This window comes from Ammospiza nelsoni, chromosome 2 (genome assembly GCF_027579445.1).
Source record: "Ammospiza nelsoni isolate bAmmNel1 chromosome 2, bAmmNel1.pri, whole genome shotgun sequence".
In the NCBI taxonomy this organism is placed as follows: domain Eukaryota; kingdom Metazoa; phylum Chordata; class Aves; order Passeriformes; family Passerellidae; genus Ammospiza; species Ammospiza nelsoni.
Genome location: NC_080634.1, coordinates 51,618,778 through 51,635,332, shown reverse-complemented (window position 1 = coordinate 51,635,332; position 16,555 = coordinate 51,618,778). Strand labels below are relative to the sequence as shown.

General features: G+C 36.5%; 1 protein-coding gene across 2 annotated transcripts in view; it reads right to left on the bottom strand.

Annotated features, from left to right (window-relative positions):
• Positions 1–16,555, bottom strand: part of FRY (FRY microtubule binding protein) — a 157,405-nt gene that overhangs the window by 13,439 nt on the left and 127,411 nt on the right. For both annotated transcript variants that reach the window (XM_059492679.1, XM_059492689.1), the window contains exons 51-56: positions 15,860–16,030; positions 9,862–10,062; positions 9,189–9,350; positions 5,609–5,772; positions 4,656–4,845; positions 297–446 (exon numbers count right to left, since the gene is read on the bottom strand). In XM_059492679.1, the coding sequence (XP_059348662.1) occupies positions 297–446; positions 4,656–4,845; positions 5,609–5,772; positions 9,189–9,350; positions 9,862–10,062; positions 15,860–16,030 (1,038 nt within the window). The remainder of the gene's footprint in view (positions 1–296; positions 447–4,655; positions 4,846–5,608; positions 5,773–9,188; positions 9,351–9,861; positions 10,063–15,859; positions 16,031–16,555) is intronic.

Sequence of the window (16,555 nt, the reverse complement as noted above, 5' to 3'; positions counted from 1 at the left end):
TATGGAGCCAACTAGGTCCAGCAGGCATCTGTTTTATGTTGGGGTTTGGCACACAGGTTCAACACATCATAACTATTCCATGGGTCTATCTATGATTTTATATTGCCCATCTGTCACTACTTACTTAATAAAATAATACAGAAAATGAATGGAAATATGGTTCCCAACAAGAGAAATGTAAGATAGGAGGACAATTCCTTTTTGGCATATGTGTTCAGGAGTTGCTCAAAAGTTAAACAGCCAGTAAAATAACACACAGCAATGAAATATGTGCCTTTTGAAAGGAATATACTCACTGTTTCTGCATCTACAAAGAGGGTGGGACATTCTGAACATGATGTTAACATCTGAGAAGACCTCACAAACTTGGAGCCTATTCCTCTCAAGTTGTCTCCCAAGTAACTAGCTGCATCACAGGTTAGGAAGCAGAATCTTTTCTGAATATTCTGGAAAGCAAAATACAGTTTATTACATTATTTCCTCAAATACGAGCTTCTTTCCTTTGTAAACAAATGGGATGGTTGTTTCTCTTTGCATAACAAAGTGCAAAGGAGACTATCTCCCCGTGGAGAGCTGAATGTCTGCTCCAGGATATTGACTAAGAGTTATTGTGCTGGAGACAGTGTACAGCTGGGCAGCTGTGAAACTAATTACAAAGTTCATCATAACCTACTACTGAAATACATTCTTTCCTGTAAAGACAAATCAATCTTTATAAGCCTTTTAACCACAGGTAGCTTTTTTTTCTTGTCTCTATAGGGTTAACAGAGCTGATCAGCACATTACTTTTTCTGCCCATTCCGGGCATTGTTTTGTTAATATTCCTGTCAAGTGGCTAATCACATAATACAATGGACATACTAAGGCCAAACAGCAGCATGGAAAAATCAGAAAAAACCTTTTGTTTTCCCCTGTGGGAAGAACCTTTTTACTAAAACTTTACTGCTGCTTGGGAAGATTCCAGAAATATTGCACTGCATCCGGGAATTATTCTTCTCAGCAGATTTTTTTAATGTTTTGAGTTCTAACTCAGTCTAGTCTTCCAGAAACATTCTAGTGCTTTTCAGTTATTAATATATAAAGTGAATAATGAATAAAAATAATATAATAAACTTGCATTGACTGAAGCAATGATTTTGATAACTACCCATCAGTTTTCACTGCCCAAACATATCTCACTAAGGCCTAGTGCTCAGCAGTTAGGAACAACATGAGAATATTTTTAAAAATAAATGTTTGCAACATTTTTATACGATTAATTCCAAGTTACCTAAGGCATTTCTCTGAGGAATGTAGGTTAGGACCTGCACCATAAGTATGCCTTACTGGAGAGAAGCACTTCCCAAATGCCAGTGTGGATGATAGACATACAAGTATTGCCTGTTACTGCTGCTGCACTGATGCATGGGAGTTAAGTACCTAGAATCAGGTGAGTTGAATTCAGACTTTATTAATAATGGAAGTTGTTGGATTGAATGATTTTCTTTAGCTGCTAAATAGGCCCTCACACTGTAGGCTATACACTACCAATGATTTCTAAAATGGACAGAGTTCCTGTACCAATCAATTTCATAACTACTTATTTGTGAATCTCTCTCCAAAGCATCCCAACTGCCCACCTGAGCACAGTTAGAACCAGGCAGACTGATACTGGTCTTGCTGTTTCCACCATCTTGCTTCCACACAGAAACAAAGTGCTACACACCTCGCCCAGAACATGGCACAGATTCTCTGCTGCACTGAGTCTTTTAGAGGCAAGGGTTATCACTAATTACCACCAAACCAGATAAATTACTGTTTTTATAAGCAACTAACAGAATTATCTGAGTCATAGGGGTTGGCAAAAACTGGAGATTTACTACTGTGATGTCTTCTGGAAAGAAAGATTCAGCCAAGTCTTCGTGAAACTGTTGCTAGTAACTCTCTTGGCAAAGCAAAGAGATCTAGATTTCATCTTAAACAACAGAAAAGACCTAGCTGAGAACAAAGAAGTGGAAGGAAATTTAAAATGATAGATTATGAAAGAGAATCCAAGATACACTGGTTGAAAAGGACCTCTGGAGAACATCTGATAAAACCTTTAACTCCAAGTGGGACTATTGCTGACCCCAGATTGTGTCAGACTTGCTTTTAACTAGCTGAGTCTTAAAATCTCCAAGGTCAGAGCTTTCTTGAGGCTTTGGGTAACCTGTTTAGTTGTTGCAATGCCCTCCTGGGGAACAACAACTGAGTTGGTAAATCTGAGACAGTGAAGGAGACAGATTATAGAAAAAGTAACAGATATTCTTCCTCTACTCCTTTCCTTTTCAGCTATCCATAAAAGCAACAATCAATCTAAAGCTAAGATGATAATGGTCTCAAAGAGTGTTTTAAATTATTAAGAGTGAAACAGTGAGAGACTGTACTTTGCTATGTATAATACTTCACTAAATATATTTATTTTATGATTACATGGACTAACAGTTCTATAAGAAATTCTCATCTCAGCTATGTCCTTCTGGGTACAGACTACAGGGGCTGAAATCTATCAAGCAAGGCCTGAATGCAGTATATATTTTATAAAATGGGATTACTGTGAATAGTAATGGCAGCTGTCAGCATATTGTGAATAAATATATAACTGCATATAGTCACTGTGCTTTGTGTCCATGTAAATATTAAAAAATATTCTCAGAAAGTTTTCTTCTTAACCTCAGATTTCCTCTCCTGGGAAGAGGACTTTACATAACAAAAGGGCTTGATTGTGGAAGGTACTTGCTAGATCTGAAATCTACTTGTTTTGCAGCTGTGTGGTCTGCTGAAAGACATTTAATTTGAGGGAATACAAAGAGGCAGCAGTAAAGATAATCCAGAGATCTCTGACTTCAGACTCATTTACAGGAAAAGTACTTCTATAATGTCAGGAATTTTAAACAAGTTTAGTGTGTTGTGGGCAAACATCCAAGATACCATTAACTTGACACTGGACTGAAATGTAGGTGCCCTGGAAAATGCACTTCTTTCACTTCAGCAAGTTGACAAGCTCCTCCAAACAAGGATTTTGTTTCACAGTCAAGTATTTTGGCAGTACTTTGTATTGCAAGCTTAGCACATACAGGACTTGTTTCTGAAATTTCCTGTTAATGAGGGTCAAAAGTCAAAGTTGGCAGATGAATACTGAAGTTTAATAATGCAAACAAAATACAATTCCAGACAAGCTGGGATCTTACGAAAAAATAAGGGGAAATAATACTCCTATGTTTTAACACTGAAAAGAAGAACAAAGTTATTTTCATACACTAAAAATATGGCAGTAACTCGACCTAAGAATTGTGACTTGTTGATATTATTAACACCTTTTTCTTTCTCCTCCAGTATCACCTGAAGAAAATGAGTAGGGTATCTTCGGAATACAAGGCATGCACAACAGCAAATGAAACATGTAAATTACTAGGATTTGGACTCAAACAGGCATTTTACAAGTATTGTTTAGGTCTTTCATTACACTGCATTATTTATTTAATCTTCCGGACCATGGCACCTGTTCCTTTTCACCTCTTCAAAGAGGAGAATCAAGGACAAATAAGTCTCTAAGCACTCAGACAGAGCTATTAACCTCTAGGACTGAGGTTAAGACAGAAAAGCTGACATCATGAATAAACACAGGGTTAACACTCAAGTCAGCACTGGGGTTTGTGTTTTTTTCTTCCAAATTGTTATTTATCAGTGTTTAAAAGAATGTCTATAAGACACCCATATTTAGAGTGGGATAATGTTTAATGGAGGACAATGTGCAGGTAGATAAGACATTCAACTCCAGTGGAGCACAGGGGAAGCATGATGAAGAGATTCTTACTATAGATTGCTTCTTTCATATTAGGTTAGTCTTAGATGCGCTGAAAGATCTTGAAACTGTGTGTTTATTAGCAGGGTACCCCTGATAATAAAACATTGTGTACTCTGAGATCACAGATACTTAAACCCTGCAGAAAGTTACCTGGCTACTGCTTTCACTGGAGCTGTTTATGCTGGAGCATGCTAAACATCCTGCAGCTTCAGGAGAAACAATTAAAAAAGGCTTTAAAACTAATTACAGGTAACACCAGGCAATAATTTCTTAGAACAACTTGTACATGTGACTCTTTCTTATCTTTTTGCAAGATTCTTATCTTTGCAAGCATACAATTTTAGAAAGGAGAAACGTATTTCTAGTCTTCAATCTCTGGAATTTATATTACACGATGGCAGCTGGGTATTTCTATTCAGATGAGTAGGTACAAACCATTGACTTATGCTGTCATTTACATGGACATGCTCAGATTTCAAGAGTTTGAGATAAAAGAATAGATTAACAATAGTTTAAGATTTAAAAGGTTATTTCCGTGTCTCTTGCAGTCACTGTTCCTGCAGTTTGTAAAGTACTGAAGAGAACACTCTATAAAGTGGATCTGAATTTTGCAATATGATCTCCAAACCTGCAAGTATGATGGTATTTTCATGACAAAATGGTCACAGAAGACAATACTGAAAACGAAAATGTAGTACAGCAGTAATTCTGCAGTATGCAAAATGACAAGGGTTATATATCTAGTAGTTCAGTACTGGGGCTGCTATCAAGAAACACTAATTGCCACCCACAAAAATTACGATTTTGCGTCTTAAACTTATTTTCTCACCTTAAACAGGGAAGAGAACACATGAAATGTATAAACTGCACAGGAGCCATCAGAGTCACACATGAGCTGGTTGATATGACTGCGCCAGGCTTCTTCTGCATCATCACATGCTGCTGGCTGAAATGCAGCAAGGATGGCGGAAAAAAATGGCGAGGGAGGAGGGGAGGCATTTCGATCAACATCTCCAAAACTGAAGGAGGAAACAGAAAAAGGTGATGAAAGGAGAATACCAAGAAGGTGGCAGATAAAATACAATGAGAAAAACCTCCAAATCAGATTCCCTGTCTTCAGGCTGTTATCATCTATCTTCCTCCATCCCAGAACACTTGAATTGTTTTCTTGTACAACCATTTCACAGAAGAAGGCTGAAACTTCACAGGAGAATAAAGCTCTCTCTCCTTCCACCTCCCCAGGCTAACTGCAGTCTAACTCAGCATCCAAAATCTGAGAGAGCTCCAGATGGCATGTAAAAAAAAAAATATCTTAAAGCCTTTTTATAACAAAATACTGGGGTCCAGCCACACTCACAAGCAGCCTTAAGAGTATATAGCTGGGATTTCTAACAATACTGAGACTTTCTTTCATGTGAAATCATAAGGATGAATACACATCTGATCTGTTGAACAGTTACCTAAGTAATATCTGCAAATCTTTTAAAATCCTCCTTTTTATTTTAATTAAGCATATTATGTACATAATTCCTAGCTGCATAGATGTATGTTAATATTGTATCTTATTTTTCCTAGAATTAAAAGCTTGGTTTTGTTTTGCTTTTTTTTTTCAGTTGTGTGATAATTATGCAGGTATTTAGGGCATTGTCTTCTCACTGCTCCAAACTCATGAGAATTTTATAACTCTTGTGGCTAAAAAAAATGATTCCATTAACTACTACCTTGCAATCATTTTGTTGTACATTGTAAAAGAACTTTTTAAATAATAGTGCATCAAAATACCTAGCAAGAGCAAATTGTTCCAGCCTGTCAGCTTTCTCTTCAGTTTCTGTCATATCCAGACTAAGGCTATCACTGCATTCAAATGCTCCAGGGAGTTCATTTGTAGATCCTGAAAGGTCATCCTCATGGACTGCTATATCTTGTTCTTCAGGTACAGCTTCAGCCTAGGGGAGTGAAGGATGATGTCTTAGAAAACAGCAAATTAGTAAGTTAATTCCTCTAATAAATAGAAAGCATTTAATGAAAAAAACCCACCTGACAACATGTTAAACTGCACAGATATAAAGCCACAGATTATAAATGACATTAATCAACTTACAATTCTTCAAAAATACTGTATTTGCTCAACTTTCTGTCTTGGATACATATTATTTTATGCATTTTTTCAACTTGTCTAGCAAAGAATTTCAGATTCCAATGCATGTGGCAACAGAGTAAGGAAGTAATTTTTCAGAAAAACAATAGGGTTGTTGTTACTGTCAATCTGTCCTTGTCTCTTAACACTTTATAGTGTCCAAGACTGTATTAAAGCCTCTCAGAATATATTGGAAACAATTACTGTCTGGCAGACTCTATGCATGTTTAGAACTGGGAATTAATTTTAGCATGTCATTTACATTCAAGAGGAATCCAAGCATTCTAACAGGCCATTTAAAGGATTATGCTAAATTTCCTTCCTTTTTCATCTATCAGCACCTAAAGGTCATGATTTCTTTTTGAAACGTTCCAATTCCTCTTGCATTTTTAGTCTGAACAAGTTTTGTTTCAGCTTTAATCTTTTGGCTTTTGTCTGTTTCATCCAAAGCATCCAAAGCACTTCCTGCAGGGATGACTGCAGTGGGTTGCTCAAACCTTTGTGTACATATGCCCATGTGCATGCACATACATGTGCTGGGAATGAATAGGGAGGGAAATCTGTGGCAAGTGGAATTAAATGAGAAAAGTGGCCCTCTGCAGTTTATCAAGTCTGTTTGGATCCTACAGATTAATTATGGGGATTTGTGTTTGTAAAAATTAAACGAGACATGTAAGAGAGGGGACAGGATCAGAAATTAAGTGGAATAATCTTTTGGTTTTCTTTGTTTTCTAAGTAAAAGAGGTAGGAATATTCCTGAGTTTGGGGTGAATAAAATGGATCAGAGCCTGAACCATCTTGAAAAGAGAAATGCAAGCTATATGGCTGAATTATCAGACTAGGAACCAAAGTACCTGGTAAAAAGTGTTAAAATTTCATGCTTATTCAAGAAATAATTAGTAGTAACCAATTTCATATATTAAATATTAGCTTGAAAGAACCACTGCATTTTCTTCACTGCAATGACAGAGTCTGTAGGAGGAAAACACATTTTGATGGGATAGAGCAAGGGAGGAAGGAAGAGGGAGCAGCAAACACCTCCCATCCACTGGAGTCTAAAATTATGCCCCAAAAGCAAAATAGAAAAGTGAACTTTGGATATTAATGGAGGATTGTAGTACACTTCCAGAAATATGTGAGTTTAGGTAACTGGAAAAACACATAATATAGTGTATTTTTGTAACTCTCATAAAATTATCCCACTATCTTTAATAGAAAGTTAGTTTAACTAATTAAGTGCTGTTAACAATAATATGTGGATTTTGGCATTGAAACATCTAGGAAGAGGCTACATAATCAGTCTGTTTCTCTCAATTGCTGTATCTATTTAAAGGTTGAGATATTTTTGTTTTTGCTTATGATGCAACAACTAAACATTTTGTAAATCACTGAAGAAGTAAAAAAAAAATTTCCTTTGCATTGATGACACCTCTCAGCTCTCTCTCAAAAGAAGAATTCAGAGGAAAAGAGAAACAGTAAAGAGCTCAGATTTTGTGTTATGAAATTAAGTAAAAAGTATTTAGCTGTAAGTTTCAAGTTTTCTGACTAAAAACTGGATAACTTCTTCTTTACATTGACTTCAAATTATTTTGAGTAAAAATACAGAAGTATGCACACTAGGAGGAAATACCTTTGAGGCAAAAACCCCACCCACAGGGCATTCTGTGCTGACTGATTCAATCATTTTTGTGACTGAATTGTAATCTGGGCTGTATTTTACACCAATAACAAATTTCTACCAGGACTAGCTGAATTTGCCTGTCAATTCCACAATAAATTGCTCTGATTTTACATTCTTCACTTACTTATTTCAAAGCTTTTCATTTTTGATGAATATTGGCACCTGGGACATTAAAGAGATTATGAAAGTCAAGATTCCAAACTCCCAGACATACACTGAACTCCTAAGCTGTGATTTTCAGTTCTTTCTTTCAGTACACACCAACAGCTACTGCAGCTGGATGCATGAGATCAGCTGCAGTTCCCACCTGCAAATGTGTCTGTTCTGACTGCTGCTTCCTGAGTTGAAATTCTGCCAGCTTCTGCCATTTATGGTTGTTATGTGGTTACTTGTCTACCAACAGTTGTTTTGACAAATGATGAGTTTACCTTCTCCACAGCCACTGTTTGGAGAGGTTCTCCTCCTTTCCTATCCTTACAAACACTTCCCTCCTCCTGTCCTTTCTTCCTACTGCAGTGGTTTCTGACACAAACAATTTGTTCAATATTCAGCCCAATTCCAACCTCCTCTTCTGTGACCTCTTCTGTAGGAGTTTCCATTCCTTCTGAAACATGCAGTGCTAGCAGTATCAAATTTTTGTGTGGCTGCATTTGGAGGGGGCAAGGGCAAGAAGGAAAGGCAACGATTAGAGAAGATATATTCTTCCTCTGCCCCAGTCTCATAACTGCTCTTTCTGCAGAAGTCACTCAATTTAGACATGACAGAGAAGCTTTACTGGCAGAAGCCAACAGTATCATCAAGCCACTAATTCACATACCACCCCCCCTCCCCAAAACCAGATTATATTTCTGGAGAGACACTGAAAGGAGTAGGTTCACCTCATCTTTCATGAGCAAGTACCATTGAACAGAAAATGAAAGAAACCATCCCCATACTGATAATGATTTACCAACCTTGCTTTGTCTTCTTCTTCTGATACAGTTCTCTGAAATACAATCTGCTGAATATGGTTGTTGTATCCTTGCAAATCCTGCCTCCCCACCCCCAGGATGGTTTAATATTGTGGTCATGAATTTAAAATTTCTGCATGTCTGCCAAAGGCAAGTACTGAATCCAGGGCACACAACTGTACAATAGGGCCCCACATACAAGAATATTTCAGAGAATACACCCATACACCCACCACATGAGCTGGCACATTGTTCTTTAATTTAGCATGAAGAACAAAAGAATATTTCCTTGAAATTGCAGCTTGTAGCCAGTTCATGAACTTGTCTTCTGATGAGTTTGTACAGTTTTGGTGCATATGTAGTGCAACATCTTTAAGAACCAATAAATAAAATCTCTTAATGAAGAAAGTATAAGTAGAAAGGAAATGGTAGCAAGTGAAGTAGTGCATGAATGAATTGTAGTATGCCACTAGGCAGATGAAGCCAGAATGTACTTGATTTCACAGATCAAACTCTTTATGAACTGTAAGCAAAAGAAATCGTAACAGTGTTACATAAAATACAGCTGGAAAAGAAAGAAAAAAATGTATTCACCTTGGGTCCTTCAGACACCTGGAGATTATTCATACCAGGTAACGACACATCAAAGCTGGATGTTCCCATGGTAAAATGATGAGGGTCTGCTGAGTTTGTTTCACATGATGTAGAAAGTGAGTCAATATGATTTGCATCCTCAGACGGGGAAAGATTTATAATCTGTTTAAAAGACAACAAAAACACAAAAGAACTGAGTATACAGCTTACCCTAACACATGCTGCTTTCACGAACCTGCAAAGCAGAGTGTCTTACAGTGCAGTGACAGTGGCTCTCTTAGTTTGTATATAGACAGAATCCTTTCAATATTTCTGTCATAACATTTTTATTAAAAGCATCACAGAAGTGAGCAATGAAAATCTAAAACTGTTTAGATTTTCTAAACCTCGAGTCTTGTTCTATTTCTTTAAACATTAAATACATCAGAAATATTTACTATTGGCCAACTGTCAAAAATTGTCCCATAGTAAAAAAAGGGCAAATAATAAGATCTGATGATTCCTGTGTTTCAAACCTTGTGTTAGAATTCCTGTTTATTTACCTTTGCAAATAAGGGAAAATGCATGCACCTATTTCAGCTCAATAGATTGCACCTGGGCAGAGGAAACGAAAAGCCCAGCTTATTTAAACCCATCACCCTATCTTTTCCTAAATTTCAAGTCTGCAACTTACTAGGTCTGAGTTCTCCAAGATTTGGCTGGTGGTCAGATCCTCCTCCTCTGATGACTCATCTGAGTCCTCATGGTTCATTTTGTTCAGGCTGGGTGTGCTCCCTGAGAGCTGGTTCTCTTCCATCAGCTGCATGTCACACTTGTCCAGGCTGTCCAGGGAGCGTCTGCGCACTCCCCAGTTGAAGTTGTCCATGCTCTCACCCTGAAATCAGACAGAGGGTCAGCTTGCTTGGTATAAAACTTATCATATGCTAAAGTTAGCTCCAGAAATATTTTTATGTAAAAATATAGTAAAAACTGGAAATAAGCATTATCTTGCTTGTTCACCTGGAGATAAGAGCAGAAGCATGGAAATGGCAGTTAAATGAACACTCAGTCCTTTCAGTATTAGATATTTTTCATGCATTTGCTAATTTAGGAATTTGTTTTGTTAAGTCCACATATACACACTCCTCGATACCAGTAGAGCAGTGATTGCAAAGGAAAAGTTTGAAAGCTATTTTAAAGGATTTTTTAATGTTTGAAAGTATTAGAAGCACAGATCATACCAATGGTTCAATTGCAAAACTTATGTTAAAGATTTTAGATTCTTTGCTTTATATATATAATCATAATGGGTGAGTAGATTTGAACAAACCCTTGCTTTACACAAAAAATGTAACACTTTAAGCAGCACACCTTTTAAACTTTTATTCTAGGCCCATATTGTTTATTATTGAATCTACTTGAATTATTTGAAACTATATTTCAGGAATAGCCTGATAAGCATTGCCTGTGATCTCACATTTTAAAAAGGACACAGTCAAATGGACCAAACATTTTATATTTATCAGACTTCCAGTTCTGATCCCACACACAGTTACATAAAGCTGAGTGCATTAAGCAAATAGTGTAACCATTTGCTTAATGGTTAGGCTGCTGAACGGATAAAAAGATCCCTTGATTTCTTTCATATATAAAAATGACCATTAGTTTTCCACCCCTTTTCCATTTATTTGCTGTATATATTTTCCAGTGGACTGTATGCCTTCCCCTGATTGCAATAATCTCTCGCTCCCTTCCAAGTCTAGCCTGGCTCCTCTCTGGCAAATGCAGGACCACATCCACAGCAGCTCCTGCCAGGGACCTCCAGAGGCAAAAGGGGCCTTACACAGCAAGAAAGGTTTCCCCAGAAGTATTCAGAGGCAGTTTTGGGTACTTTGCCTAGGTGAAAGCCCTCAATTCTGCAGCAGCATGGGAAGGAAATTTATAGAGAAAAATGTTTCCTTTTAAGGTTCAGGGCTGCCTGTTTTAAACAAGACTCTGTAAGTTGCAATGCTCTTAAACAAGCAAGTCAATTGGTGAAAATTCGAGTTGACAGTGATACTTAAATATTAATTTGAAAAAAAATATAGTTCTGTCTAAGAAACAATATTATTGTCGAATAACTGATTATGATTATTTCCTGGCTTCATTTGGATCAAAATTATGATCAGTGCAGTGATTGAGAAAGAGGTCTCAGTTCAGTAAGGCCCCTTAAGTAGAGTTGTGATTTTAAACACTTGAGTGATGCTCCTTTGCGACTACTCAGACGTTTACTGAATGGGGACCAAACTGCATAATCTGCAATGAATTAAATTGCAATCTTACCTCCTTAACAATCAAAACACTTGCACAAATTGATCTTATTTTGCATCATTACCATTTAATGCAATGGACTGTGGAATTTGAATAGGAGGGAAAGTTCGGTTTCAGGACATTAAGCTCACTGTTTCATGAACAAATATGATGAAAATAGAAACAAATATTTTTAAGGAAAAAGACAACCCTTGCAATTCACAAGAACATTTAAAACTTAAGGAATTAAGGAATTATTATAATAATTCCTTATTATAAGGAATTATTATAATATAATAAATTATAATGAAGAGAAAATTAAGATGAAATTGTTACAAAGCCTGACACATTATTGGAAGAACCCTGTGTTTTCATCCTGGGACTGGTATTACATGGTAGTTTTATGTGGAAAAAGAACAGAACACATCTGACTTAAGGAGTCAGACTCTTTAAATCATAAAAATGACTGTTCAGTTCCAAGCTATTTATTTTAACAAATTCTTTGGTTGTCCATCCTCCCCCTCAAATGCTGGAGGCCACATGCAGCAATTAGACATCCTCCACAAACACATCAATTACTGAACTAACAAATGACAAAATGACATAAATAAGCAAGCAAGCAAAGATGACTGTCATCACACCCTTATCCTCAGGATGCCTTGTAAAGCCATCAGTAAATTTAGCAGCCCATGTCTATGGGAATATTTCCTGTTGCAGTTTTATTTTGCAATTCCTTAAAGAAGGAAGCCATCAAAAAGAAGAAAAATAAAAGGGACACTTCCAGGGCATGCAGTTAGAGGGGGTAGTGAATTAAAAGTGAGGGAAGAGGGTGAAAGGGATGAAACGCTACAACGCAAATGCCCATAGCATTTGGATTAGTGTAATTTTGCTACAGGGGCACCCAGAACCATACTGAATTTAAACAAGAGGTCAGCACATGTCTATCAAGATGGAGATGTTTTTGTAGTCTATTTGGCAATCTTTCTTCCACAGTTAACAGAAAGAGCAAAAATATATTTGAGAGGCTGTTCATTTTTATCTACAGCAGGAGCAAAGCCATTACTGAAAAGTCACCAGTGGTGCACATCAAGTCCGAGGAAAACAATCACATTCTAAGTGTGTCTGGCCAGCAGGGAGCAGGTACCACACAGAACTTCCTAAAGTCACCACCCTCTGGTGAAGGAGCAGATGTGCCCTTGCAGCTACTTCAAACTTACTACTCCAAGCCCAGGGGAAAGGAGAGACAGAAAGGAAAGTAGTCCTGTGTGGGGGAGAGCAGTAAAGCTCCTCCACAGAGGCAGTAAGAATCATGCAAAACCTCTTTCACACAAATTTTCATCCTTACTGTGTTGACAAAGTATGCAAAGTTAGTGGAAACACTCAAATATTGTAGGGCATAGGCAGAAGCCTTGTGGAAGTACCTAGCAAGGCACTGTTTCAATATGGATGTATCTCTTACAGCACAGGCATTTTGAGACAAAGATTTTTGGGGGTTGTGTTTGCATATTAACTGATATACAAACTATCAGAAACAGATATGCAAAATTCTGTGGTTGCTGATTTCTGTATTATTTGTACAATTCATGACATTCTCTATTGTTTCAGTTCTCTCTATGCATTGACAAACTCAAAATTTAGGTCCCAAACCGGCAATGACTGATGTGTCTTTTCAGTTTTCCTCACAGGGTAAATGAGTCCAGCAAAGTTGGTAGGACCATACAGCTGTATTAATTTAGGTTGTAGAAATTAATTAATTTATTTATTCAATTAAATTGAGTCTCATAGCAATAATGCAAACTGTCTTAAGAGGTCCCAGACATCAGCTTTAGGAAGATGCTAACAAGAGACAATATGCCACAACAGAAAAGGTAGAAATTATATATAATTAGCCCCTAATAACAAATGGCCCAAACTCTATAGATAATCAAGTTTCTACACATTCATCATGCACAAAGATATCACAAGGAAAAGAGCTCAGTTTGAAAAACACTGATACTAGAATTAAGATCTTTTAAAATTTGTGAAGACTGTCGAACATGTCAAAAACAAACTTAAAATGAAGCAGAATGTTTGAAAATGACCTCCAAAGTATTTCTAATACAAGACAAAAAATGAAGCACCTGTCAGAATTGCAAGTACACACACACACTCACCTACACACACACTGAAGGGGGGAGGCAACAGCAAAACTATGATGTTATTCTACAATATAAATTTGCAAGAAGGCATAACATATGCTGGCACATCTGAGTTCAAGTAGCATTCTTACCTGAAGTTCCTGGGTAGCAGATATAACAGATAGAAAAACAAATAGAAAGAATCTATGTAAAATCACTGCATCAAAGACATCATAGACAAACATTTGCCTACAATTTTAACAAATATTATCACAGAAACTTCAACTCTTCCTTTAAAGTCGGAAAATAGCTTTTTTTTTTTTTGCTTTCACATCTTTAGGAAATTTCAAACAAATATACCTTGTTGTCTGGGGATGATCCAAGCATCACTGGCCTGTTAAAATCATTTGCACTTTTTTGAAGGACTGATGTTGCTCTTGCTAGCTTTAGTTTTCTAACACTGTTTTTTCATTTTTATGAATGTACCACACTCAGATATGACGTAAATGTTACAGTTTCAACTCAGTCATTAGAGAAGTAGCCTTTTACACTAGGTCTAAGTTTATTTTTAAAACAGTAGTAAACCAAATCTGAACTAAACTTTGGAATGCAATCCTTGGCAATTAAAAAACCACTATGTGAAACTCAACATTTCTAATTTTACTTCACATAAAACTAGAGAAGCTTGGTGTCTGTTTCATGACCAACTTAAGTCTGCAAAGATATGAATTAATTTAGGCCTCAGTCTTGAAGCTGGCCCCATGTATAAAAAAAAATCTTTGCAGAGTCACAGGCCATGAAAGGAAATTTATTTTAAAAGGATTTTTTGTGCACAATTATTTTATACTCTCTATATAATTTTAAGTGGTGAAGAGAATGAAGAAATTACTGCATTTCAGTGGACAAAAAATTATCAAGTGATTTTCAGTCAAAATTGCAGTCCTACATCCTTGTAATACCTTGAAAGCTTTTAAGACACAGAAATTACTGCAGCCAGTGTATTTTTGCCAGACAACATGGCATTATTGTTTTATCATTTATCCTTGTTTGGAACCTTGAAGCTCCTTCAATATTTCTCTAATGTATTTTTAACCATTGCTGCCAACTAGCCTTTCAGGTTTTTTTTTTTCCTTCTCTCTCTCTCTTTTTTTTTTTTTTTTTGTGGGCTTTGGGGTTTTTTTTGGGTTGTTTTTTTCCCTTAGCAAAGTCATGGACATCTGTGAGCCAAGACTACTAATTTTGATACAGAAATTCCTGCTTTGGGAAAATAAGGACTTTGGGACATTTTTTTCCCCATTCCTTCATCCTTTATCTTCATTGGAAAAAAAATTCAGATGTACATGTGTTCACACCTGAGTGTTCGGTTTACCTAAAATTATTTTACTACTGTAATACAAATAGGTAGAAAAATGAATATTTCTTTCTGTACACATGTTCTTCTCAGGGCTAAGAGTGATGACTGAGAGAATTCATGTTAAAAACAAGTCCACAATTAAGACATCTGAGTCTGAAGTCCTTCAAAACAACTAACAATTTCTGAATTTTTCAACAGCAACAAAATTGTTAGACTTGTTTGGCAACAGATATTAATTTTTGGTTTTTCCTGATCAAATAGAAAGAAATGCCCCAAGTTTCATATTAGCAAGGTTAAAGGGTGTAGCCCCCCCAAAATTTATCAGTTTTTCCCTTCAGCGGTTTCAGCTCAAGGTGAGCTGACAGCCTTCACCTGTCAAGACTTGATCTGGGTGCTGAGGATTTTGTTTAGCTCCTGCATGAAATGATGAAATCACAGACACCTCAGCAGAGTGGAAGGTACAGCTCTAAGTGATTTCATCGGCAGTTGCAGCAATAACAGCAGCCTGAAGGCCTGAATTAATGTCTCAGAGGGTTCCTTATGAACCAACAGTTTTGGAACAATTTCATTTTATATGTTTTTAATCAGGAAATATATATATTTTCTTAACAATTTAATTTTTTTACAAATTGTATTTAAAATAAGTTCACTTTAAAGTAAGTTCACCAAAAAGGTACTAGAACAGAGGCTTTATTTTCCACTACCAGTTTTGCAGTGTTTCCTAAAGTAGATTCAGAAAGGAAGGGTGTGGTAGTCTTTTTACTGTTACGCTACTGAAATAAACACTAAGTCAAGATCATAAATAATCTGAACCTAAAAGTACATTTATAGCTATGCAGTTAAAGTTTTATGTTACAAGAAGAGAAGTGTTTAGCAGAAGGAGTATAAAAGTGTTTTAATAAAAAAGCCGTTTCAGAGAAAATATACTGTACCTCCCCATCTTCCAGCTCAACATCTAGGAAATCAAAGTCCCTAAAGACTCTGAATTGCTGTTCACTGTTTGAATCATCCATGTTCTCCTGCTCCCTTGCTCCGTCTTCTGAAGAGACCAAGCTCGTCTGGTGCTCAATCAGATCCAAATCACCACAGGAAGAAAAAATCACCTACAATTCAAAGGATTTCTTTTGTTACAAACTGTTCCCTCTGGTTGTTTCTTCCTAAAAGCTGTAATTGGTTATTCAGAAGACTGTATTTCCAGTACACACCTAATTCCTTCACTGAGTATTTTTAGAACACTCTTTATTATTTATGTTGGACAGGTGCCTTCAGATTAAACTTGTACAAAGAAACAACTTCATACTGTGGGAACACATCCAAGAATATTACAGCTACCTCCTAAAGGCTGCAGATTGATGTTGCCTGGATGTTTGTATACATATATAGGAACAAAATTCAGAGAACTTAGCAGAGAAAATACTGTCAAGGGGATGATACAATAAGTTCATTTAAAAAAAACCCTCCAGTTAACAAGTTGTTAAAAAATATGTCAAGATTAGAAAATACAACAAGCCAAATTTTTTTCTTTCCTACTGAGTATACTTGTATCTGCAATTTAGTTGCACAAATTAAACAGTTCCTGTCTTGCAGAAACAAAGGACCTGTTCTCCATTATAGAAGTGACATATACC